General features: G+C 36.6%; 1 protein-coding gene across 1 annotated transcript; it reads right to left on the reverse strand.

Moving 5' to 3' along the window:
- Positions 1-1,169: 1,169 nt before the first annotated feature.
- LOC139688069 (fatty acyl-CoA reductase 1-like) lies at positions 1,170-24,512 on the reverse strand. The gene is made up of 8 exons (XM_071585489.1): positions 24,267-24,512; positions 18,299-18,553; positions 16,424-16,569; positions 15,271-15,380; positions 13,005-13,230; positions 7,478-7,750; positions 7,102-7,362; positions 1,170-1,266 (listed from the first exon to the last, which is right to left on the reverse strand). The coding sequence occupies exons 1-8, from the start codon at positions 24,510-24,512 to the stop codon at positions 1,170-1,172; spliced, it is 1,614 nt and encodes a 537-aa protein (XP_071441590.1).
- Positions 24,513-26,545: the final 2,033 nt, after the last annotated feature.

The raw sequence follows: 26,545 nt of genomic DNA on the forward strand, positions 1-26,545 counted from the left end.
TATTCTTGTCTCCAAATTCGCTAATTGTAATAGGTAGTACGTAAAAATTAATTTTATCTACGAGTCTTCCGGTTGAGGCAGACATTGCGTAGCAAATCATCAAGAATACTCTCATTGGACAAACACTCCCTAGAATGGCTTCGGCCAGCTGTAAGGTGCATCCCAGTAAGATAGGCTTTATTTCCACGGACTGTGTTTAAACATACTTGAGTTCAATAGTTTCTATGATTGTAATGTTTTTGACGATCAAGGTATTTGTTTAGGTGATACCAGCATTATTAGGAAATAGTTTAATATTTTCCACGAATGATTTTGCTTTAAATAATTGACATAGTTCATATTATATTAGGAACGCTAATAATAATTTTAAATCGCACAGAACAACTGGTACCTAATAGTAACTCACAAAATGAAACTTGAAATATCTAAATGTATCAAAAATACGAGATAAATCAGTAACTTATGCTGAATACTGATGCTTTCTCCATGCGTCTATAAGGGCAATAGTTTCGCTGTCTATGTGAGACTATTCAGAAATGAGCCGCAAATTAAAGATCATTGTGGATGGAATGGTTAGAAACAAAATAAGCACGTGAAAGCGAAAAATCCCAAAGCCCAAATTATACGGGACTGGTTTGCTGGTCGTTCAAATGAGTATTCCTAATTGCTGTCAATATGTAAATCGTATGTAGATTTACAATATTTGTTTTAAATATTTGTATAAGAAGATCTCATTACACAGCTGTTGCAGTGTGCGTGGGGGAAGGAGATGGTGATCATCCCCCTCCTCGATTAAGCTCCATCAGCCACTGGCATTGCGAGGCCTCCATTTCGGAAAAGGTTCATAGCTGGAAGGGCACTGTTAAAGGTCCGTTCGTAATTGATAGCTTCCACGGAATGGAAGAGATACATTATTAAGGTTAGGCAAATATGAGGAGAAGATGGGAGGATAGAAAGCAGGCGCCGTCTTCTAACTTCGAATTAACGGAAAAGGACGTTATCTTCATGTCCAAACCGACTGAGAGGGCGACTACAGTGTCCACACGGCACAAAAATATGAATCGGAAATACCGATGGAAAACATTCGGAGTGCGAGGGTACGGCCGACGATGCGAAGGGGTGGGGTTTATTTGGCGGGAGGGTGAATGGAAGTGGGAACGTTGAGGGGTTCACGCGGAGAGGAGGGCGGACCTCAGGCAGCACCAGAGGGCGGAGAGCAGTATGGCGACGAAGAGGGCGCGCGCCGAGCGGTCCAGCCAGTACATCCTGGAACGGGAGAGTAGAGGATGAGCGAGAGAAGGGAGGACCCTGCACCCACAGCCAAAATCATGCGTTTAAGCAAATGCTATTGCTGCTGTCACACGCCCCTCGCTAGATTAGACAGGGTCTCTCCTTTAATTAAGCAAGGCTTGTGTATGGATGCGGGAGATGTTTGATATATCATCAAGTTTCCCTACGGGGTGTCGGGGTGGGTTGGAAGGTTGGGCCGGAATATTACGTAAGGTTTATTATTAAGGTTTATTATGCATTGCTTCAACCATAATTTTTGAAGAAGATAGTTTAATTAACCTCGATCAGCAAAGAGAAAATTGTGCAAACACATATAAACTGTCGCTTCAGAAATATGTAAGAACTTATCAGCCTTTCACGAAAGTTTCGCAATGTTTCTTTTATTGTATGAATTATAATATCAATAAAATAGAAACATTGTCTTTCAAGGAAATACTAATTTTCAGTTAAGGCACGTCATTGACTAGATTGGACTCGTCAGTATTCACAGTGATACACCCTCTCGTCAAACAAAAATACAATTTTTTTAAATATCTGTTTGATATAAATGCTGGCATCAATACATGGGTAAAGGCGGGAGTTAATATCTAAGGAATTATTAAAGGAGGGAAAGAGTTAAAAAGAGCCGGCATAGGTCTTACTTACGAGTATGCTGGACTAAGAGGAACACTAACCACGAAGATTTAAACATGGTGGGGTAAGATAGCAAGATGCTGAGCGAAATTCGAAAAAGGAAGAAGAATATGTGAATGGAGAAGATTTTGGGATAGAGTGAGATGCAGAATGCCAAAGTAGAGTTTTAAGAAAATGATGGACTACTTGAATGACATGAAGACAGGTATGAGGTATGAAAAACTGAAGAAGATGATATTTTAGAGCAAACAATTTTTTGAGGAAGATCAAGTGCTACATTATTAGGAATTGCCCAAAACTTATCTCAAAGAAGAGGATATATCGATTACAGCATTAAATAATGAATGAAATCGAGTACAGAAAGGGCTGAAAAACATTGACGGCCTGCTGAATATAAAACGTTCCGCAGTCGGAATAATATTTAAAAAATCTATTTTGTAGCCATGATAATCTAAAGCATCGTTGTACATGACCCTACAACACCTAAGAATTTCCAAGCCTCCGCAAAATGCTAAGAAAAATGAGGGTAAAAAAGAAACTTTACACTTCCATAATTAAGTTTATAGTGGAAGGGTAAAGTTTCTTTTTTACCTTCATCATTTAGGAATTCTACCAAGTTAAACCTGAAACTGTTATGTCTGCTAAGAAAAAGTCGGCGGCCCCTGGAGTAGAGCTAAACTATAGACTGTCCCAAATAAAACTGTACTATTTTTTCGTCTTTTACGAGACAAAAGGCGTTATCCACAATAAGTTTGTACCTGGGGAACAGACAAACAGAATGTAGGTCCTCAAAATGGTAAGGAAAAGAGTGCAACGTGTCAAGAAGCAGATCTTTGCCAACTGGAGGCTGAGAAGTCAACACGCCGTCACACACCGACTTTCTTGTGACCGGGTACCTGGCCAAACACAAGAAGGCAACGCTGCCCCATCCACCCTACGTCCCCGATGAGGCATCACCGGACTTCTTTTTGTTCCCACAGATAAAAAGAAGCTTGAAGGGCAACCATTTTGAAACGCTGGGTAACGTCAAAGAGCCCGTGACGGATCATAATTAATTTTATTAAGCCTCTGCCTCCGAAAAATAACTGACCTGCGGAGAGGTTTCTTTTTAACACACTTAATGAGGCGTGAGCAGATAGCATTTCAGTCTACACAATTCTAGGAAGGACGTTAATTTTCCTTTAATCACATACCAAGATTAAATAGAAAAATGAGGCTGAGACTGAGCAAGTTATGTCATTAATAAGTCAGTAAAATAAGCAGTAAGTAACTAAGTAAAGGAAATAGTGAGAAAATAAGTAAAGTAAATAGTAAGTGATTACGTAAATTATTACTGAAATAAGCTTTGCTAAGTTTCGTAGCCACCGTCTGTCGACAAAATTCGTTAATTAGCCCCTAAAATTCGAAATTAGTCTATATTTTCTTGTTAGTCTTCTGCCATAGCCATCAACGAACTGCCTTAAACCTTTCCCTTGCCATAGGATTATCCCTTAATTGTAGTGACTGATAGTTGTACTTAAAGGATACCGCCAGCGCACTCTTCCTTGCTATAGCGCATCAGCTATTCTCGGTTACCAAATGGCCAGAGTTTGGACGTGGTTTTAATGGGCTCAATACGTACATCATGTAAGCAATATTGCCGAAAATACCCGGTTAATTAAATACTGAATTATAGGAAACCCAATGTTCACAAAGTCTGCTGTTTCCTCATCCAAGTTTGCATCAATATTCCCACCTGTCTCAGTCCCCCTTCACTCGTTTATTTCTACATCTACATCAATACCCTGCAAGCCACCAAAAAGGTGTGTGGCAGGGAGTGCAGCACCAGGAGGAAAGGGTGAGGGATGAGGGGATTAGGGTTTTTCAACCCTAGGGGGGAAAGGTAAGGGGAACCTGCAAAAATATATATATATATATATATAAATATAAATATAAGCGTATAACCCGCGCAGTCGCTACCTTGTAGGTTAATACTTATTATGTCGAGCCGGATCCTGGGCGATTTCGATTAAAAGAATTCTGGTCTCTTATTTTTCTCGGAAAAAATGACCATTTAAATCTGTCTGTCCTGCAGTCAATCTCTCTAATCTTACATTCGTGATCCCTCCGCCCGTAATACGTTGGGGCTCGTATTATGATCTTGATGTCATCGGAAAAGGACCCATCTTTAAATGTTTTTATTAAGTGTAATCTATATTGTAAACGCCGCTGTGTAAGGGAATACCAGCCTAAATTTTCTAGCAAAGGAGTTACGCTACTGCGTTGGTCATAGCAATTTTTGACAAATCTAGCCCCCCTCCGCTGAACTCGTTCCAATTCCGAAATTAAATTTATCTCTTGCGGATCCCATACACTGGCAGCATACTCTAGGTGGGGCCTGACTAGGGCAATAAAACATCGTTCCTTCACTTTTTCGTCACATTTACCCAGCACTCTTTTTACAAATCCCAATTTTTTATTAGCGCGACCGCATATTTCCCGTATGTGCTTTCCCCAGGACAGATCGTGAGTAATTGTTACACCCAAGTATTTAAAGGAATCTACCCTCGCGATTTCTGTTTGCTTCACTTTGTAACTAAATGGTAGGGTGTTACTCTTTTCCCAAAAATGTATTACTACGCATTTCTTCAAATTTAATTCCAATTGCCATGTATCGCACCAAGTCTGGATTGTATTTAGGTCGTTAGCTAACGTGACTCTGTCATCGCGACTTCGAATGTCCCCATAAATCACCGCATCGTCAGCAAAAAGACGGAGCCTGCTATTAACCACGGTGCTGAGGTCATTTATGTAAATAAGAAACAAGAGGGGGCCTATGACACTTCCCTGTGGTACACCCGACGTGGCCTTAACAGTATCGGATGATACACCGTCCAGAACGACTGTTTGAACACGATTTTTTAAAAATTGTCTTATCCAGCATATAACACTCCCGTGTATTCCATAACTTTCCAACTTAGCGAGTAACTTGCAATGAGGGACTTTATCAAAAGCTTTTTTAAAATCTAGAAATATTGCATCAACTGGAATATTACTTTCACCGGAATGCATTATATCATGAACAAATAGTGCGAGTTGAGTTTCGCAGGATCTACCTTTACGGAACCCGTGTTGGTTATTTATCAATAAATCTTGGCTATCGAGGTACCTCATTATGGGACTAACAATGATGTGCTCAAAAATCTTACAGGAGATGGAGGTGAGCGATATTGGCCTATAATTAATGGGGTCCTCCCGGTCTCCATTTTTAAAAATGGGCGTCACAGAAGCTATCTTCCAGCCACTTGGCACGCTTTCTTCTGCTAATGATTTCTTAAATATTATATTAAGATAAGGAGCAATTTCAGACGATAGTTCTTTATACACGCGAGCCGGTGTCTCATCAGGTCCCGGAGATTTGTTGGGGTCGATATTTTAAGGAGTAACTCTATTCCGCGGGTGGAAAAGTCGATTGCATGCATTGGTTGTGGAAATGCTTTCGGTAGGTTCTCTGGTGTATTCGGGGAGCATTTGTTGAAAACACTGTGGAAGAATGAGTTTAATATGTTGGCTTTGTCTAAACTACTTGTTACTTTATCCCCTTTTTCGTTGTTCAATGAGTTTGCGGTGGACTTTTTTCCCTGCACATCCCTGACGTAGGACCAAAACATCTTTGGGTTATCGTTTAAATGTTCACCTAATTTTTTCCTTTTGAATTCCGCTAGCGCCTTCCGGAATGCCTTCTTGGCAGTGGACCTAGATGCTTTGTAATTCTGTATGGTTTCGTTGATTTTATCAGGGGAGGAATCTTTAACCGCGTTTTTCATTCTGGCATGGCACGCCCTTTGCCGTCTTAGTGATTTCCGAACTTCAGAGTTGTACCAACGGGGTTCCTTATTCTCTCTTATATATTTACTAGGTATGAATCTCTGTATTGCTGAACGTGTTATCGCAAGAAAATTATTCCAGGTATCCTCGACACTCCTAGTTTTGCTTAATTCGTCAAATCTGATTGTTACCGACGGGGTCTCATCATGAGCTAATCTTGAGAAAACACATTTCTATTTCCATCTATTCCTAAACTAGCAGACCCTTATCTTCATCGTAAATCTCTTCTATATATCCTTTTAAGTGTCCCTGAATCTCTTCTGGTTCTATTAATGGCATGCCTGTCTTATCTCGTATAGTTTCCTCTTTGCTGTTTACTAACACTTCCCTTTCTTATAGCACTTCTACTTTTCCTTGTATCTGAACTTTTTCCTTATCCTGATTTTTCCACCCCAATTCCTAGAAAAAGTAGTGGTAGATTTAGAGGCGGCCGACAGTTGAGGTCATTTGCGCCGTTTGGAATAGATGGGAGAGTAAGAAGGGTGGAGAGAAACCCGGCGTCAGCATTAGTCTACTATTAACGACAGGCGCCAAGGGGTCCACAGCATAACGTCCCATACGACGGACGGTGTAGTCACTCAAAGTGCTCTCCACTAAGCACCTCAAGTAGGGATCGGGATACCTCTGAAAAATATCTGCCTTTACCAGGATTCTAACCCGGACCCTCTGGATGAGAAGCCAGTATGTTAGCCACCACACCATCCCGATCCCCATATTTCCTTGGAGTTACTATTTTCTCGCCTAGTTTATCGTTTAGCTCTCTGTGCATTTTTCTACACATTTTCATGTTTTTTATTAATGACCAAATGGTAACAGTTTTCTTCTAGATATTGATTTATTACACGACTGACCAGTGCACAAGCAGGAAATGTATAACATCGAAAGCGGTCGTGTAATAAACCATTATCTAGTGGAAGATTGTAACCATTTGGTCATTATTATTTTCAAATTCCATTGTATCACACCTGAAAATACGCAATTCGTCCATATTTGTCGTTTAATATTAAAGTTACTTAAAACTTGAGTTAAAATATGGTTATAATTGCTGCGATGGTTATGGAAAATTAATACTACCAATTTTTCAACCAGGAAACGAAGGATATATAGCATCGAGATAGTAGTATGGCATTCAAAATTCGGCAGGTAATTTATGTGGGTTCACTGATAAATGTTTGAGGTTTTGTTTTCACATCAAACATATATCGAATGAGAACCAATAATCTATTAAGAGATATCAAATGCAAAATAAAAATTGAATTATTTTGTATAAAGTATAAATAAACATTCTTTTACTACCATTCATTTAATTACCTTTTGAGATTTGCTCTTGCAGCAGGCAATGTTGAGTCCGGCTCATTTAAGAGATAACGTCTACTTCCAATGACGGCATTGCGAAAGTATTCAACTTTATCAACTGCACTGATATCCAATGCAAACAGTGCACGATCTTCCTCAAGGATGTGTTTTGTATTTAGTTCAATAAAGTCTTGGCTGCGGAACACCCATTGGTTTAATAAGTAATACTTCAATGCCTTGTTGGCGGAGAAAATGCGGCGGTGAAGGCGCCATAATCTGCATGGAAATTAATCAAAGTGAAATAAATAACGTGAAATATGTAGTATCTAATAACTCATCACGAATTTTTGAGTCAGGTGTTTGAAATCTCATTCAATAGAAATCTCCTCACCTAGGTTTCTGACCAAACAGCCGCAGCCCTGTATCAAAAATAAGGGCTGGAATGAGGTGAAAAAGTATCACCAGGATAAAGTAAACAACTTCAGACGAGGAGATTATTCCTCCTGGATACCAAAGTAGAGTGTTGAACGGTGTCTCGAAAGCCAGCGTCCGCCCCAAGTCCTGCACTTCCCCAAAGGTTACCGGCCTGACACCTGATGTGGCACAGTTGTACACCGGCAGAAGAGGGTCCTTTAATCCCCTCGATGGGATTACTTCTGGCACCCTGTTTAAAAAAATCATATTCAACGTAAAATGAACGAGTGCTAGTGCATAATTGCAAGCCTGTCAGCACAAAGGTAGAGATTAGTAGTGTCATTAAAACATATTTCCCCGCTAGCGGATTGGTAAGAAAGGAATCCCAATTCGAAGATGTACAGGCTTTGTATATTAGTTTTAAACTTATATACTTAACTTTGATTTTGGATCAGTTAAAGAAACACAAATACGATTGCATTTATGAAATATTTAACCGAATAATACATTTATGCATACATACTAGAATAATCTTATACACGATTTATTCTCAATGTTTATCGTTTTCCTTAAACAACTAAGTCTTTCTTTCTCTTACTTAGTAGGGAAAGAAATTAAGCTAAATGATAAAATATATTAGTGGAAAGTTACTTTGTATTCTTAATTTCATTAGATGCTTAGATAATTTAGATCAGAGCATAAAAATATTGCATGTATATGTCCTATCAATAAACCGAAATTTCACTAAGACGGGCTTAGTTTCAATTTACTAGCAATTTTATATTTTATCAAACACTTTATCCGCCTTACATGAGCATTTTAAATCATTTATTGAAGATGAATTTATTATCTTTGTTTCCTTTTATTATGAAACATTTTTTCGAAATTTAAAGTTTATGTAAGTAGTTGGACAGTATTTTAGAGGAAAATGGGTATAGTATTGGGAACGGTAGTAGAGGAATGGAGATATTATTACAGGTAATCTACCGGTTAAGGTAGGTTTTTTATGAAATCAAGCTACGAAATAAATAAATATCTTGTTTCTCCCAAAAAAACCAAACCCAATATTCTACTCTAGTACTTGTTCATCTCCAATTTTAACCCTCCGAATATTTTATTTACATTTACTATATTCTCATCTCCTACCTAATGTACTGAATTTCAAATGCACTCAAAAATGCTTGGAATCCCTTGGCTGAATGACAAACTAGAGTTTGGTCATCAGCAAACCTAACTGATTTTAAGAATTTTCCGCTGACTTTCATTCCTACCTCCAATTCTTCCCATGCCTCTTTAATCATTTCCTCCATGTACTATATTATATTCGTAAGTTTTTCCCAATTCACTCTATAAAACAACTTTTCTAAATCTTCAAACCAAGTACATACGTTCTGATTATATTCCTGAACCCAAACTGATCATCCCCTAAGTAATCATTTGCCCTATTCTACATCCCTTTGTTGAAGAAGAAGACAGGAATGATAGGACAATATTGAGGGAAGAAAAATTAGAGAATTTAAAGCGAGAGATGGAAAGAGGATATATAGGTCTAGATATAGGTATAGGTATACAAAATGTAGGTCTATACGGGGTGATATGAAAGGATAGCGAGGATAACTAGAGTGATAATTATAGAGCAATATAAAGCGGAGGGTAAGAGAGCCAGCGGGGAGTTTCCATAATATTGAATTAAAGGGAGGAAGAAGCATAGTGAACATAGAGCTGGCAACGGACAAACTATTACTAGTAGAGGTGAAAGCAGAACCGACGAATGTGGTCATTGTTCAGGTATACATGCCACTAATTAATCAAAAGGAGGAAGAAATAGAAAGGGTATACGATCAGGTCATAGCCGTTGGACATAATCGTACATGTGAAAGGAAGCCTGAAGGAAAACATTTGATGGTAATGAGTTCTTCGATACTGGCGTCTGTTCTCACGCCGACAAAAGTGCACCGGCATGAACGGTGATGATGCAGAAAAGTTACTATAAATGGTTTGATTAAAAAGTATCGGGAATTTTTTTGGGAAAATAGATTAATTTTAGATATTGCCATAATTCCATTAAAATTCTTCAAAGTACATCCCTTGAGCGCCGACACACTGCCAATAGCTTTTTCACGACTCAAAGGCTCCCTGGTAGGCGGTTTCCGTAAGGTCCGTAAGGGTACGTGTTCAAGCTTCGTTGACAGCACTTTGAGTCTCATGGTGGCGTTCTTTGAGGGAGGATTTCACTTTTAGGAATATGAAATAGTCTGCTCGTGGCATGTCGGGATTGTAAGGGAGTTGGAGAATCGTGACGATGTCTTTGCAGAAGGTATCCGCAAGCAGACACTCAACTCTGCTCTGGGTGGTTCATCAAGACTTTCGGAACGAGTTAAGCGCAGATCTTTGGCATAGCCAAATTTTCAGTGCTAATGGTGTGCACTGTCATCTTATCAATGCCAATATGATTGAGGTTATGCGCACACTTAACCGATGGCGTGAATTCAGAACTTCAAGCACACGACAGGAAAAATTTTTTACCGATCCTTTTTATACAAACCTTGTACATTTGAGCTCCTGCTTTTGTAAATTTCATAGAAATATCTGCACTTTTTGATATTTGAAATGATATAACGTTACATTCTGAACGACCCTCGCGTCTAAGTGGGTATTGAAAATTATTTTGCAGCGAATAGTTTCATTATTTAGTCTTTACTCATTTGGTACTTTCCAACTATTCATTCCACACTTAAGGGCGTTTTAACAGAGTATTCTCGAAGTGAAAGCGATATAGAATTTTCACCCAGTAAAGTCCATGATCAGTATGAACTGCACATATCCAAGCAGCTGTATTTGATTTTTTGGTATGAGTGGCGCAAAAACGGTTATTGTATCCTCATAAAATTGAATATTTCATTTTACACATTTATTTCATGACAATCTCGATGTATTACCATTGAAATCCATGAATATAATTGCCGAGAAAATTATCGAGGATATATTTAGTCATGTGCTCGAGGGCCCGTTACTTTACTGAAGGAGAAAAACTCATGCGTTTTCCATGAAATGCAAATGGCGAATAATTTCGGTTTCTTTCATTAAATACTTCCACTACGCAATCGTTGCACAGTCGCAATCGCCTGTCACCGAAACCTAAGTAGTTAATTCTCATTTCTTTCTACACTTCATCAAAGAGTACGGCGTTAAGTCTTTGGGTACAAAGTGGTACCCTTTTTTCTTTTACGCAATAAATGAATTTCGGAAACATTGTTTTTGAGTGCCGCTAGGTATTGGATTGAGTAACAAAGGACGATTGACTGAGGTGACGGAATGAGTATTGGGAGGATGACTCTCTAAATTCCGCTATAGGTGAATTATTATTTGACGCGAGAAAATAGTGACGCCATGAGAATTAGCATGGAAATCTCGGAGTCTTTCGGGCCATGAAAGTGCCCTGGTCTATTTTAGCCGTCATCAAATGACCTGAATTAAGAAAAATTTACAGTGCACAAGCTAACTACATGTAAAAAATTTAACGAGATATATTATCATGTTTTAATAGATTTATTTCATTATCAAAGTGTAATATTCAAAACTTAAAATATCATTCGAAGCCATATCAATAAAATTTTTACGATATATTTCTCTTCGTGACTCAGGATGAAGAACCTCACGAAGCGTATCAGGACCGCGGCAATAAAGGTCGGTGAATACTAAGTCAAAAAACAGCGAGAAAACTGAAATTTCGACTTCTCAAAATGTAACCCGTCACCCAACTTTAACTACAACCCCAAAGGATGTTTTTATACCTATTTTTTTCAGCCAATACGAGTATTTATTTTAGTTGAGCTACTGGCGAAAATATACATCAACTTTATTTTGCCAATTTACTGTGGAATATCAGCTATTCATTAGCCACTTAGCTAAAGCCAAGTATGGTATAAATTTTTAGCCAAGCCCGAAAATGGATTGGAGAATAAAGAATTGTATTCATACTAAAAATAGGAACAACTAGTCACATGAATAGTTTGCAAATATATCGATTTATATTTGCGCTGAAAAAAAGTCCTCACGTAGAGAGAAAGTTGAGAATTACGATATCACAATCAATCTAAATATTGTTAATTTGAAGAAAAACTTAATAAACTGTAAAAAATTGAGCGAAATTGAGAATGAAAGCATGCGCTCTTTCGTAGATATTTCAATAGCTTGGGAAACATCTGATGTACTGCTATGGCTTGATAAAACGAGCTGGAGAACCGATTCGTTACAGCATCTGCATCCTTCTCCTTGGTCTGTACCGTTAGTTATCCGATCACCCGGACAATACAAGACACTAAGATGTAATCTCGCAAGCACCTTCGAAGATGCACGTGAAACATGGGCATATTCCAAGATGTATGAGTTGGAATACCATGACGATAATCATTTTACGATCTAATCCCCTAAATATTTTTAATTCGATTAAAAAAGTAACATCGTAAAAACAGGGTACATGAGAAAATTTTCCATCCTATTTTATGGGATCTCATGCTCCTCTAAATTTTCTAGGTTTCAATGAAACAACCCACCACGGCACGGTAAAGAATATTAACACCGTGCCAATGTTCATGCACGCTTACCCATTTCGTCAATATAATGACTATGTGATGCATAGTCATTATATTGACGTAAACTACCCGATTAAAAATTACCCAATCGTGGGACGAAATAAATGAACTCCTCTCCACCCTTCCCCTAACAAAGCCGTCTTTAAACTTCGGAGGTTTCATTGCAGTAAGAGTAGCCAAAAGAATAAAAGGTTGGGGTATCGAAAGAATGGTCGGCTGAAGAATTTGAATTTCACCGGACGAGATTTGGTACATGCAAACAAGTTGAATATAAATGTATGTATTGCTCAGGTAAATACAATAGAACTAAACAAAATAAATCCTCATAATTAAGTTTGGTGTGAATGTTAATTTTGATATTTTCAGAAAATTAAATACATGATAAATTATTTAAACAGCAAAAAAGAGGGTAATTTAATAAATAACTTCCAAAACTGGATAGAGGCAATGATAACCATATTAACTTTCTGAAATGTATTTCACATTTCTAAATATTTACCCTGTACATTTAGGCACTACTCATATGTCTTTTCAAGCCCTTGGTAGCCGGTAGCAAAAAAGTCTTTTGTTTGTTGTCCCAAACAACGTTTTATCATTCATTATTTTCAAAACTTCGGCCACCCAAATGATTTTTAGGGGCCCGAACAGATGCAAATAACTGTAGACTAAATCGTGATTGTGCATGCAGTGGATGTCCCAAGCATTCCTAATGAAATGTTCTGAACAGCTCCTGCATTTTTCTAAAAACTGTTTGTAACATATTTTTTTGACTTTCCATAGTATTACAAACACCCCCATTTCATCAATAAACCATTCAATTTCATTCACTTATTTTAGAATCTTTAGTTCCATCTGGATTTCAATATTTTCATTACCAACTAAACATTGCCAAAACAATGCGATACTTACACTTCTTTATGAGGAGATACGGGTGAAAGTGTGTTGGATGTGGCTTGATACCAAGCAGCTGCTATGATACCTTTTACACAGACATCCACTGGGCAGTAGTCAGCAATTAATGACTCTTTCATTAGAACAGTTCTGACTACCCCTTTACCGCTTGCTACAAGTAAACCAGTAGGCCCATTGAAGTTATCCAGCCAACCAGGAAGAGGCTCTTGAATTGCAGATGTGACTATAAAATAATTGAGTACAAACCAATTGAATTTCATATTTCAAAGGGAATCATAGTCCCATTATTTAATATCATAGATTTACCAACCCAAAACTAAAACTTTTCAGTCAAAATATTTCATTCCCATGAACCTGATAGAGATTGAACCACACAATCATTGAAAATTACTTCATTCATCCTCTAACAGAAGAAGGCAATGCAATAAAATCTTATTGAACATGAAGTGAGAATTGAAATATTTCTCATTGTTTGTTCTTTGCTGAGATTTAAAAATCATTATTCCATCAACAGGTATTCTGGAAATTATTTTGATACTACTAAAATTTGACATCCATGCTGAAGCTGGTGATTGAAGGTCTTCAAAAAAATTGAATACATCACCAAAAGTATCCCTGGAACAATAAAAGTGTCTCTGCTCTAACACTAATACCTTTTGGAGCTGATAAAATTACCATGAATGTCTATATGCAAGATAATTAATAACATTTATAAATACATAAAAATGTGTATATTTTTAGCCGCACAATTTCACATGTCTTCGTGTTTACCCATTGATCTTCTCTCTTCCTCTAACTCACCTGAACACTTGTAATTTGTCTACCTCTCTCTAAAATTTATTTTTAGACTATTGTAAAGCCCAAACCCCTTTCTTAATCTTCAGGTTTTTGAGTAAAATGACATCATGTATACAGGAAACCAAAGTATGTGGCTCTCAGATATGAGAGAGGGAGAGAGTTAGGAAAGTGACCTTGGAAGAATTAGAAAGAAGTATATTAGGAGAGGCAAGAACACATAACTGTCAATATTACCAATCAGAGAAACATTTGCTTGATTACATGTTCTCATTTAGAATTCTTTTCTTTTTAATGCCATTCCTTTCAACTAAACTGTATGAGGCTAATCAACATTTTTAAATTGATCCCATGGGCCCCTCTTTTCAGGAAGAGATCTCCACACACAAACAACCCTTTCACCTATTTAAGTGATGCTAGATCCCTTTCAGGAAACAGGCCTACGGTGCATATCCCATGAGCTACGCTTGCCTCTATAAACTGCAATGTTTTTTGTCATCTCCTGTCTACCTCTTCATTCATGCACTCAATATTAATTAGTTTCATTCCTTTGACATAAGCATTTACCGTTTTCTTAAGTAGTTTTCCTTTCAACTTCCTCTACATTTATTTTCCATTTTTATCTCAAAAAGCTACTAAGTGAATTCTCCTACCTCCTTTCATTAATTTCTTCATGTTCCCTTTTTCAACAATAAAATCTTAAAGCCACAAATAATGATACTTAAAGTTTCACTTCAAGGAAGTTTTGAATATTAATCATGAAACACAGATACAATAATAGCATCTCCTGTAATTTGTGTGGAATTACTATTGTATCTTGGTTTTAATATCCAATACCTTATTCTTGAAAATCTCAGTAGATATCTATATCCATTTCCTTATCATTTACATTGTGTGATTTGGTTCTGTTGGATCTCCAAATGCATTTATTGGTAATTATAAACCCTAGGCTGACTGACCTATTATGATTTTAATGCTCACAAAACTGAACTCATCAACTCTCCCCATGCCTTCAAACTCACCTTGAAGTCTTCCAATGCCTCATTTATCATTTCTTTAACATGAATATTAAAGACCATGTCCCATTATTACTAATTCAAGTTCACTCACCATTGTTAACCGATTTATGAAGAAGTCTCCAATAGGATGCATTCTGTACACTTCCATATTCCTTAAGACTGTCATTTTTAATACTAGTTTTATCAATTGAAAACCTTCCTAAGGTCCATGAAGGTAACAAAAGCACAATGTTTATCCTCCAAATTACTATCATCTCTGCAAATCATATATGAACATGGGAAACAACAATATATGCATATTAACTTGGCTTTCCCTGCTGTTCAATGAAGAAATGCTTTTATCTTACTGTGAGATGCCAGTAAGCAGAGGAATTATTCCTTCAACCAAAGCCCCTTTGATTTAGGGTAGAGTTTTAAATTAAGATGAGGAACTTTCCAATCATTCTTACTTATTGATGGCCTGAAGATAAGCAGAGGCAGCTTATGGCGGTGTTCAAATACCACTTGTTCGCCAAGAGCTTTTGAAAATCCATACGTATTAGGCAATGCCCCAATCACCCTATAAAGATAACATATTTACATTTAGATACTCATAAGAAAATCGATAAATATCATAAGTACGTTTACTTATTATCTAACTCATTTTAAGGTATACACTAGTAGGTAGTGAGTATTAACAGTATGGCCAAGTGAATCTTATATAGAGGTAAGAAATAGAGATGTAAACTAAGAAGGGATAAAAGGAACTTTTTCTCATAGTTTGCCCATTCCTATAAAGGGTAAAGAATAGCAAGAGATATGTGAGAATTAAGGTGCCCTCTGCATTGCAAGCATACATCCATTATTAATCCTTGGGCTTCGGCAATGTCTATCGGATGAAGGATCCATGCTGCTACCGGGAATTACCGTCATGTAAACGGTTGTCCATGAACACACCTGCGCGATGGTAATTCATGGAGGCAGCATGGATCCTTCATACATCCAATATATTTCATCATATGCAAGCCCTATACATTGGAAGGTGTACAGGATTAGAATTAAATACACATTATTATTACCATCATCATTACAAATTTCTTATTTGCATTACATATTTCAGTTCCTCAAATCCTCTTCTTTAAATTGGAGGAAAAACTATTGAAAACCAAAAGAATTATATAATAATTTCAAGCAGAGAATGAGTCAATTGTGGAAATACATATGTACACACAGGGGAAATAGTTCAATAAATACTAAAAAAATAATAGTTCCTTCCAATTAAACAGGACTATAAATCTGCTCAATGCTATGGTTTTGAGAAGAGGTTAAAGCACATGTGTATATAAATAATATGCAGGTACCTATGTCCTTATTTCTCACTTCATGAATCATTACATATTGTGCTTTTTTATAAATTAGATATGATTTTATGAGTCAGTTTTTTGTCCAACAGACTAGTATTTTATTATGATGAAGATAATGAGGAATAAATAAAGAAAGCAAAAACTGCTCCTTTCACAATATTTTTTTATGAGAAATGTTTACCATAGATGAAAATGGAAGAGGGATGAATGTCCACAGTTACAAATCAAGCAGTTTAAGAACAATTACACAAGTACTCACTTATGAGTGATTGCTGACAGCTCAAAAGATGAAAGGTTTTCTGTAGCCCAAATTATATTTCTCCAGTCAGCTGGTGGAGGATATACTTCTTCATTTAATTCTCTCCTTTCTGTGTGACAATATGTAGTAGAAACATGTACCATTACCTTAATGAAAGAAAATAATTATCATCATCAGCAAGAAATATAACAATTCATCATTTATATAAATAATTGAATCTAGAATCAAATGAGATTTGCATTGACTAAGCATTATACCTGGGAAGTAGGTGGTGCAAATAGAAAGGGGGCAGATTTCTGCAGTGAAGGATGATTTGGTAGTGTAAGCATGTCTTCTGATTCTTTTGTTTAGGAGGGATCCCGGATAACCTCGTTGGAGGAGGGAATGGTGTAGTTTTGAGAGAGGTATTTATCAAGGGAGTTGGGATGATTGTATATTCAGAGTCCTCATATGGAAAGGGAATATTTATTTGCCCAGAGATCATAATACAAAAATACCAGGTGGGTGGGGTATGCACATGATATAAGGCACGTCAAAAAGGAGTAAAGATACAGACTCAATTAAAATACAAAAAAAATGATGCTCACATTTACATAATATTTGGACAAACACATGAACATTGACTGTAACATGCACAAGGAATATTAATCAACTAAGATCATTGATAATTAATATGAACTAGACTATGACCACTGCAATAAAATAAGAGGAATATTGTTGAGATATTGGTTAACCAAGTAGAATATATTAAATTGTAGATATCTTTTTAAATTATGCATGAATGCAATAGCTCCCTTTGTATACTTTATACTTTTGGGTAGTTTGTTTTATAATCTGATGCTCATTTCATTGGGTCCTAGTGTCAATGCTTAAGTTCTAATATTCCCATAATGAATGCTGTACCTTCCTCTGGTGTAATGATGATGATAGGCAGAGTTAGGATAATAGGTGTCAATGCTATTTTTTATATACAGAATTTAAAACATAATGTAGATGCATGGAAGTGGTAGCAAATTTAATTCATGGAAAACAGGCCTTGATAGAGCATAGAGATAGGTTTCCCAGTTATTATTCTAGCTTTCTTTTGCATTTTAAAGATGGTCTGAGAAAAAGCAGCTGTTCCCCATTTTTTATACTACAGGTTATATATGTATATGTGTGTATGTGCATGTATTTCCATTTCCATACCCTCCATTATATGTGTGTGTACACACACACACATACATATCATGGAGGGTAGAGGAAAGCAGGGGCAAATTAAAATACATCATACAATACTGCTGAAAAAGAATATTTAAATTAGGAATTTGCATGAGCTTTAATAAACATGCAGATAACATATTAGCAAAATAAGACTTTAATAACACTTTCAGATGTAAGTCAGAAACCCATCAGATAGCTTGTGCAAGGGGTGGATACCATACCAGCACAGGTTGACTTTATCAATAAGCAATATATTTTTGAGGTTATAATAAGGGGAAAAACTGTCTACTGTATATTAAATTTATCTTTGCCAGAGCAGAAAAAAATTAGCTAACAGTTTTTAATGAGGTTGTATTCCTTTGGAACTTTGTCTAATGGCTCAATAAAATGCTAGAAGTTGTTATCTTAAATTTGAGACAAAACATATATCATTTCTATCACAACTTATGTAAGAAGGGAGATTTGACCATCAGTTTAGATGTTAAAAGTGTTATTTACTAAGGTAACCGAATTAGACACCTCCTTCATCAGCTAAAAAACTTAGGATCATTAACTATCACCACATAAATGATAGGATTAGAGGCAATTTATTCTTAAAATATGAGTGTTCTTAAGATGTTACACCCCAGGGGCTTACACACTTTTCAAGTTTTACTCTGTAGTGGGGCATACCTTGAGGTTGGACATTTCTTGAGCCAGCTGGAGGGCACGAAGGGTGCCACGCACATTCATCTTTACTGCATCAACCAATGAGTCATCAAAGCGCACAGTGGCAGCACAGTGGAAGAAGATGGATACCTCGTTGGCGAGGGTGCATCGATTTTCTTCTGAGAGGCCAAGGATACCATCAGAGGTCACATCACCTGGCACTGCCACCATCTTCTCCTGCCAACCCTCTCTCCCTTCATCACGGAGACGATTGAACACCTGAGGGGCAGGACGAACGAGCATAAGGAATTGACTCTCATTAAAGGAGACTAAAATACTCAAGGTAATATGAAAGAGAAGGAATGGGTGGTTTGGTGGCTGGTTGGTTTTCTAGGGAACAGAGGAAGCTTGGAGAGAAAACATGTCAGTAAAGGCCAACGTATCTGGATATATATGGTGAAGATGTAGAAAAATTAGCGGGCAGTTGTAATTGATTACAAGGATACTAATAAAATGTGTTGAGAAGGTTTAAGAGCGTTTTTATTTTCTGTCTGCCAGGTCTCAACATTTGATTTGTGAGTTAATGAACACTCATCTGGTAAGTTTAATTAATAAACCATCTTGTGTTAAGTGCAGTCTCCATCCAGAGTTTTTAAGAATATTTTAAAGAATAATTGCAATTAAAAATTAAGAAAAACTTAATTCTTGATTTAAAATGCCTGATGTGTAATCCTATATATGTAGAAGCACTGAAGAGAGCAATACAACACTTGGATAGCAAAATAGAACCAAAAAAAAATTAATAGAAAACATGAAAAGGGACACATTTAATAAAGTTTCTGTGTCAATAAAGGTGATGGTGGAGTCTGAAAGTAAGCTTAAACTAGGTAGGGAAAGCAATCATACAACATCATCAGGGATAGGAACAGTGCATTATTGGCACATGCAGCCAGAAGAAGACAAGCTACATAGGCCAAGTACACATTGAAGCATGAAAAAATATCCATATGGCAAATAAATGTTCATTCACATTGATAGAGATATAAGGAAAGGTTAGAGCAGTGGTTCCCACAGTGGAAGCTAACACTTCCCATGGGGCAGTGTTCTAGTCTATGGGGGCAAAAAGAGGCAAGGGGGCGGCAGGGGGGAGCCGGAGGGTCCTGACAATGTGATATTTGTGAAGTCTTGGTAACCTTCCTTTTGTCTCCGTTTTTAAACTTCATTTTTAAAGTTTACATTTGTTTCCCACATCTGGAAGTAATGTAAACCATGTGTTGACTTACATTTTAAAGTCTGAACGGTTAAAAAATATCTCCAAGTCTTTCTCGCCCAAGGGAAACTTTTGAAGGTGTTTAATCTCATTTGGTCTATTGTTGGCACAACTTCATGACACTGAGTACTTCGGCAGTAAGGTTTTGTGTGAATAAAAAGAATGTGAATCCGGAGAGGAAGCAGCTCATCTGAAAATGAAATTCGGTGCTTTTACATTAAATATTTTCCAAGATAATGATTTTCCAAACAATTCGGTTCCAAGATATTATCAAGCCTGTATTGTAAGTTATTTTTCATCCACCGCATGATATCATTCTTGTTATAGTACTATAATATAATTTTTTGTATTATTTTATGTTGGCGAAGTATATTACGAAAATAAGCGACCAGTACATTTATTATTACTACGGAGTTTTTCATTCATTTAATTTAACAGTACATTTATTGTTTATGTTTTCATGAAATGGTAATGTATAGTACAAAAAGAGGACCTTTTCTCTCACACTTCGTATATATACGGTTTAACTTTCCCTTTGCCGGCTAGATATCAATTAAATAAAATCCCGGTTCCCTGTTCTAAGTCACGGTTTTACTAGCATTGTTCATTTCCTGGAAGCATAGCTTTTTTCTAACAATGGGTAATACTCACAATAATTCTTTGAATAAAAAGAGAACTTTGGGAATATTTCGCCTCCACGAGTAAAATGAGTAGTAAACATACGTGTACTTGTTCACACAATTACTCTTAATAATATATAATCAAATGAAAAGGTGGCTTTCCTATGAAATAAACTTTAGCTGAACCAACGCACACACAAGTATCCAAAAATTGAACCAATGCCAATTCCACCGCAACAGTCCCATGAACTGCCTCTCATATGAATAAAATTTAGGGAATTGCATGGACTAATATGATTCATGCTTACTTTGCAGACGAGTGTTTCGTTTCTCTATGAAAGACGGCAAAGGTGCGTGAGCAGACCTCTTGCACAAACTCCCTACGTAACATTTTCGAATTCGCGCTCGCGTGATAAATGTACTGCATTTGTATAAAAAATGTAAAATATTTATATAAAGCAAATAAATTTTATTGATACTTTCAGTTAACTGAAGTAAAACTACTACCGTTCAAGAGCAAAATGGTGTGTAAATAAATTCTGTTTTATACCAAGTATGCAGAACAAATACGTATGAAAGGGTCTGGGGTGCACCAAATATAGGCCCGGGAAGCAGAGCTTACCTCTACTGGTCTTCTTGGGTGTATAATTTCAACATTGTCAGGGCAATAGAAGGGCGGTTGGGTAAATACGAGACATACAGGTATATTGCTTGTTTGAAAAGGAAACTTACAAACTAAGGCTTAGATATTTATGCATACATAAAATAATCTCTTTTTGGTATATATATTTATGTATATATGCAAAAAAACAAAAAAATGAAATAATATATTTTATATATATAAGATTTCGTCGAAGTAACACGAAAGTGTTGAATAAAAAACTTGGGCAGCAACAAACAATATAAGAACACATAAAAAGATCACTTACACGTTATTTCTTGATCATTTCGACGGAATTCAGCTCTGTATTCATGGAAAGGAATAGAAGCAACTTCTGATTGCTTCTATTGTAACTGATTACTTCTATTTCTTCCGATGAAGATGGAGCTGAATTCCGTCGAAATGATCAAAAAATAACGTATGAGTGACCTTTTTATGTGTTCTTATATTGTTTGTTGCTGCCCAAGTTAGTTTTTCGACACTATCGTGTTATTTTGACGAAATCTTTTTATATATATATATATATATATATATATATATATATATATATATATATATATATATATATATATATATACACATCGTATATATATATATATATATACAAATATATATAAATAATTTCATTTTTTTGTTTTTTGCACCATTTTTGTTATACATATACTTTCTGGTGATGATATGTAATTTTCCCTTACTCAGAACATTTTCCATATCCTCACAATGCTATTCCCACCCAGTATCTTTGACTACTGGTTTTTCGTTGCTACGAAGTTGATTCTCTTCCATTTTTTGTCTCATTCGCCATCCTAATCATCTTCCCTGTGAGCGCTGTCTTTACGATTCCCTTGGTGTGTATCATTCCTATTTCTGCTCTTTCTAATTGATTTTTATGCTTTATATCACGTTTCCTCCCATCCCATTATTCTTAGATTATTTTTTTGTTGCCCCTCCGTCTCTACTATTCCTCTCTCAGTCTCTCTCACCTTTCATTATTCTTTATAATTTTAAACTACAATTCATAGCAACTAAACTGTAGTTCAAATCAGTGTCCTTCCCTGTAACCTGTACGAGTTGATGGCACTGCTCTTAAAAACTGGCCTAAGTTTGATGTAATCTAACAGCAACACATTTGTCAGCATGCCTACCCACACTTGTTATCATTTTCAATGGGTAACTTCGACTGTCAAAATGTTTGAACCGGGAATCAGTCATTATCAAACTTTCTCTTGCGAAACACGGTTGACCTCTCCGTGGGCATTCCCTATAAAATAAACGGGGTGCGTGTCGATCTTCTGCGGCCATGACAACGGTTAGCGGTCGTACCTCGCGCCGGCCCAAATCAGACCCGTCGCTCGAGCTCACTCGAGTTCCAACTACTTGCCATGAAGGACGGACCCCACGCCGCGATAGAGACTTGAGAGAATATGACCATTTACACTTGGCTTTATACTTGAAAAAATATAAAATTTGTCTTTCCCACCACCTTGCCCATGGTCAAGAGTCAATTACGTGCGTATTTTGATTTACGGTAAAAAATAGGGTAGGTTTGAAGATTTACGGTAAAAAATAACGTTTTTATCTCCCATGTAAAAAATCCTTGCGAGAGCGAAACCATGGCAACACTGCAGGCCAAGGAGTCGAATTTGACCGTTTGAAGGGGAAGAGGGGGGGGGTCAAAAACTCTGTGACACGCGCCAACCCATTCTGCTGATTCACGCAACTTAACACTTTCTGGTCGCGGCATTGTCACTTAGTGATCATCGTGCAGCTCTTCTTAAGTCTATTCGCCAAGCTTTCGTTTGAACAACTCTACCCGACGTGTGTCAGCAGTAAGTGTATCAATATGAAGTAGGAAAAAAAAATGTGGGTAGCAATTTACGAATTTACGTTGAAATGATTTCCTTAAGAATTAATTTGTGCTCGTCTGATACTATTCAACATAGCGCAACCCTCAGCCAGGGTTATTATAACTATTTCCTTGAAAGAATTACTTCATTAAGTTGGGATTACGATGAAATTCAACGACTGTGTCTCGGCATTTTTTTAACTAAAGGTTGTACAATACCAAGTTTCAATAGAAGGAATGACACCAGATTTCTTGCGAAATAACGAAAAAAAGGGCAACTGAAAAAATGAAAACAAAATCGAGAAATTCTTTGTGGAAGACTATTGTGATTTAACAAAACGAAATATGTATTATTAACTTTGGAATCGTTGTTTACTTAACACATATTTTAATATATGTAAAAGACTTGCCAGTAAAATGAAGATTTTGTTCAAAAGAAGGTAACCGGTTTTATTCGAAGTGGATTCTCCTATCTAGCTAAAATACTGTATTATTATCATATATTAGACATCTCATTCAAATTATAATTGCCAAAATCACCTACCTTGAATTATGCCCAGGAACCCGGATGTGAAATCGCAGGACAAAACTTGTAATCCCATTTTTTCCAGCGCGCACACTTAGGACAGCACTGCACTACATATAAAAGTATCGAATCAGAATTCCTAATCGTTATACTTTAGGATACTGATCACACATGAAAAATCAATAGAGTTGCATAAAAAAATGTATTAAATATGTTGCAATTACTCCGAAATATAACTTGTGACCCGCGCACAAAAAATGATCCTTTCTCACTTTAACTTCCAACAGAACTGGCTGAAACCTTGAACTTGGCACAGACAAGACGTTCTCATTGAACTAAATGTTTCCTGTTTGACCCTTTTGAAGCCCCATATAGCTTTTCCGGGGAAACGCAACGGAATGTCCTGTGCTTTCATTATAAACTCAAGAGGCTGAATATTACCTCCGAGATTAGTGACTTTCGTAATATAATTTGCTCTAGGTATGTGAGAATCTTTAACTACAGATACCAATTTGTGTGCCCTATTGCACCCATGGTCGGGTCACTTCGAGTATTCTCGATCTTAGAAATAAGTGCTTCTATAGTGGTATGGATACCTCTTTTCTACGGCTCTGTTGCGCTCAAATGCAATACATCTATGAAAACGTGTATTCGTTTCGGTTTCACAATCTCACCATCCCTGTGTAAAATGATAATTTCGGGAACCGAAAGAGAGAGGACTTAGCTTAGATATTTGTTTCGTGTGGACACACCCACACTCTAAATTACACATAGCTATTCACTAAATAGAGGCTAGGATCATGTGGTTTCGACTCCGCGCGAACTGAGGCCCTTACATTTAGATATTTTATTCGTTTCGAGTAATTGAGGGCCTTGAAATAGGAATGTGACCTCTTGAATTTCAGATGGACATCCTAATTTTTTTATTTCACACCAGAAATAAACTATTGAAAAATTTGCTCAGCCCATTCCACATCTTCATTATACCTTGGGTCTATAAAAATGCACTTCCTTTTGCTTTCGCATCTTGTGTTATCAAGGATGAGGACTTAATTAAAGTGATACTTACCGATTGCTGGATCAATTTCTTCACTCTTTCCTGAGGATCGAGTCCTTTTTTCGACCTCACCAACATGTAAATTTTCGTCACGCCCGGGCACGAATGAAGAAGCTTCTCCACAATGGCTTTGCCGATGAACCCAGTTCCTCCAGTGATGAAGACAGTTCTGCCATTGAAAAACTCCGCAATTCTCGGTCGACTGCCTACGGCTGGCTGAATTTTTTCCTCAGATGAACTCAGTATGTCGGTCGTCATCTTCATGAAAATGGGGTAGACAATGTCCAAGGCTTCAGACCAGCAACAGGTCACAACGGCAGATATTTGTTTCTTCAGAGTCGATTTACGGGATAGGGAGGGAGTTTGTTGAGGGGTCGTTATACAAACACGAAATCCCTATTTTATTTACGAGTTCAGCAAATATACACGAAAAAATGGCTATAGGAAAATAATTTCCTTCTAAAATTGTCCGTAAACTCATTAACTTTAAATTAATTGAAATAAATTAAATTAAAATGCTACAAAATTACCACCCGATTGAAGATACCCCATGCATCTACAAAAATTTTCCACTGTGAAATCTTCAAAGTAGGAGTGTAAGACGAGAGGGATAAACTTGTTTTTATTTCAAATTGAATTTCACAAAAAACGAAAATTTCCATTGCTTTTAAAATTCATTTGGCAAAATGGAATTGTGTGAATTCACAATGGTCTAGAAATACTAAATTTCTTAATCAGTCTTGAAAATTCTGTAATTCCAACATTACTCGCTTATCAAAGTACGAGTATTTATTTTGGCGAAAGTTTTCTCATGAATTCCAAAACGCCTATCGAATTAATTCAAGGGTTCGGCCTGGAGCAGTCTCATATATAATTTAAGGCGTCACATAAATAAATGCCACATAATTTTTGTAAGATAATACAATGGAGATAAAAAATGAAATTTATTTTTTTAATTAGGAAGAAATCGTTACATGAAATGGCTGCAGAAGTATATGCAGTGCATTGAGAAGTCTTATGCACAAAGCTATATTTTACCGATAGAATGAGTTCGATTATGTACAGTATTTTAAATTTTTTTCGTTATTCATAATATATGAAAACAAGTATGATTATCCGACTATGAAATACAAATTTGTGAATTCATGTAATACACGAATCAAAGGGAAAATTACTATTGGTAGGAATATTCGGGTGAACACATCTCCGTCTCCTGTGCTGGTTTATATTAGAATTTTTATACGACATATAAATATTTTTACCTTTCTTCCATAAATGTTTCTGTAGGCAGTAGGAATAATTCAAAGTGTAGGTAATTGGTAATAAAAAGGATAAATAATAGTGATCAATTATTTGTTTCATATATGTCATTCCTCTGAAATCAAAGAAGTTGCATGGGTTGTTACATAGAAGCCATAACTCCTGAAGACATATGCAACTTCCGGGTCTTGGTAAACTAAATCGAATACTAACTCTTAATGAAAGTTCACGGTTTAGATGAGACTTCCTCACGATGCCCGTGATCCCTGAGGCTTTTCTCTTAGAAGGGTCGGTGAGGTGTGGGCGAAGAACTAATTTTCTACCCTACCCCGTCATGTAAGAAAAGTCTATCATAAAAGAAAGATATGTATAAAAGTACCAGTCCCCATAAAGGATGAAACCCATTAATTTTATTGCATCAAACTTAAAATTGCTCAAATTTTTTCAACTTTTTTGTCACCTTTTGCAATTCACCAGTTTTGAAGTTCGCAATCACCATATATTTGGTTTTTTTCCCGTGAATGTATTTCGAAATAGATAACCACGCCATCGCCGATTGTAAGTAATTTTAAATATATAAAGCTATTGATCCCTATTTAAATATTTAGCGATCATGTTGAAAAGTTGCAAAAGCTCTCTTCTCAGAACATTATCATTTTTCACGCCATGAACACTATCACTTTTCGCAAAAAAATATTATTTATGCCTTTCTGTTGTGGGTGCTTCGACTGTGATAATCGCTGCAAATGAGCGTGATTTTTTGGATGCTGGAAAATTAAGTCCCTAAGCTCTCTCGCCGTTAGCATGAAACTGTACTTTGTGATTTCATATTATCAAGACATTTTATAACCTATGACAGACTGGACAATGCTGATCATTTAGTTGATGAAAAGCTATTATTATTGCATAAATCGAATACGTTAACTCACGGTAAGAATGACGAGTATCACATTATCCGGGAGACAATTTAGAGCACGGCAAAAGTTAAACGCATTAACCCTTCGCTGTACTAGAAAACAACTTTTAAAAGG

The sequence above is a fragment of the Hetaerina americana genome, unplaced genomic scaffold, assembly GCF_022747635.1.
Source record: "Hetaerina americana unplaced genomic scaffold, ioHetAmer1.1.p SCAF_2, whole genome shotgun sequence".
NCBI lineage: Eukaryota > Metazoa > Arthropoda > Insecta > Odonata > Calopterygidae > Hetaerina > Hetaerina americana.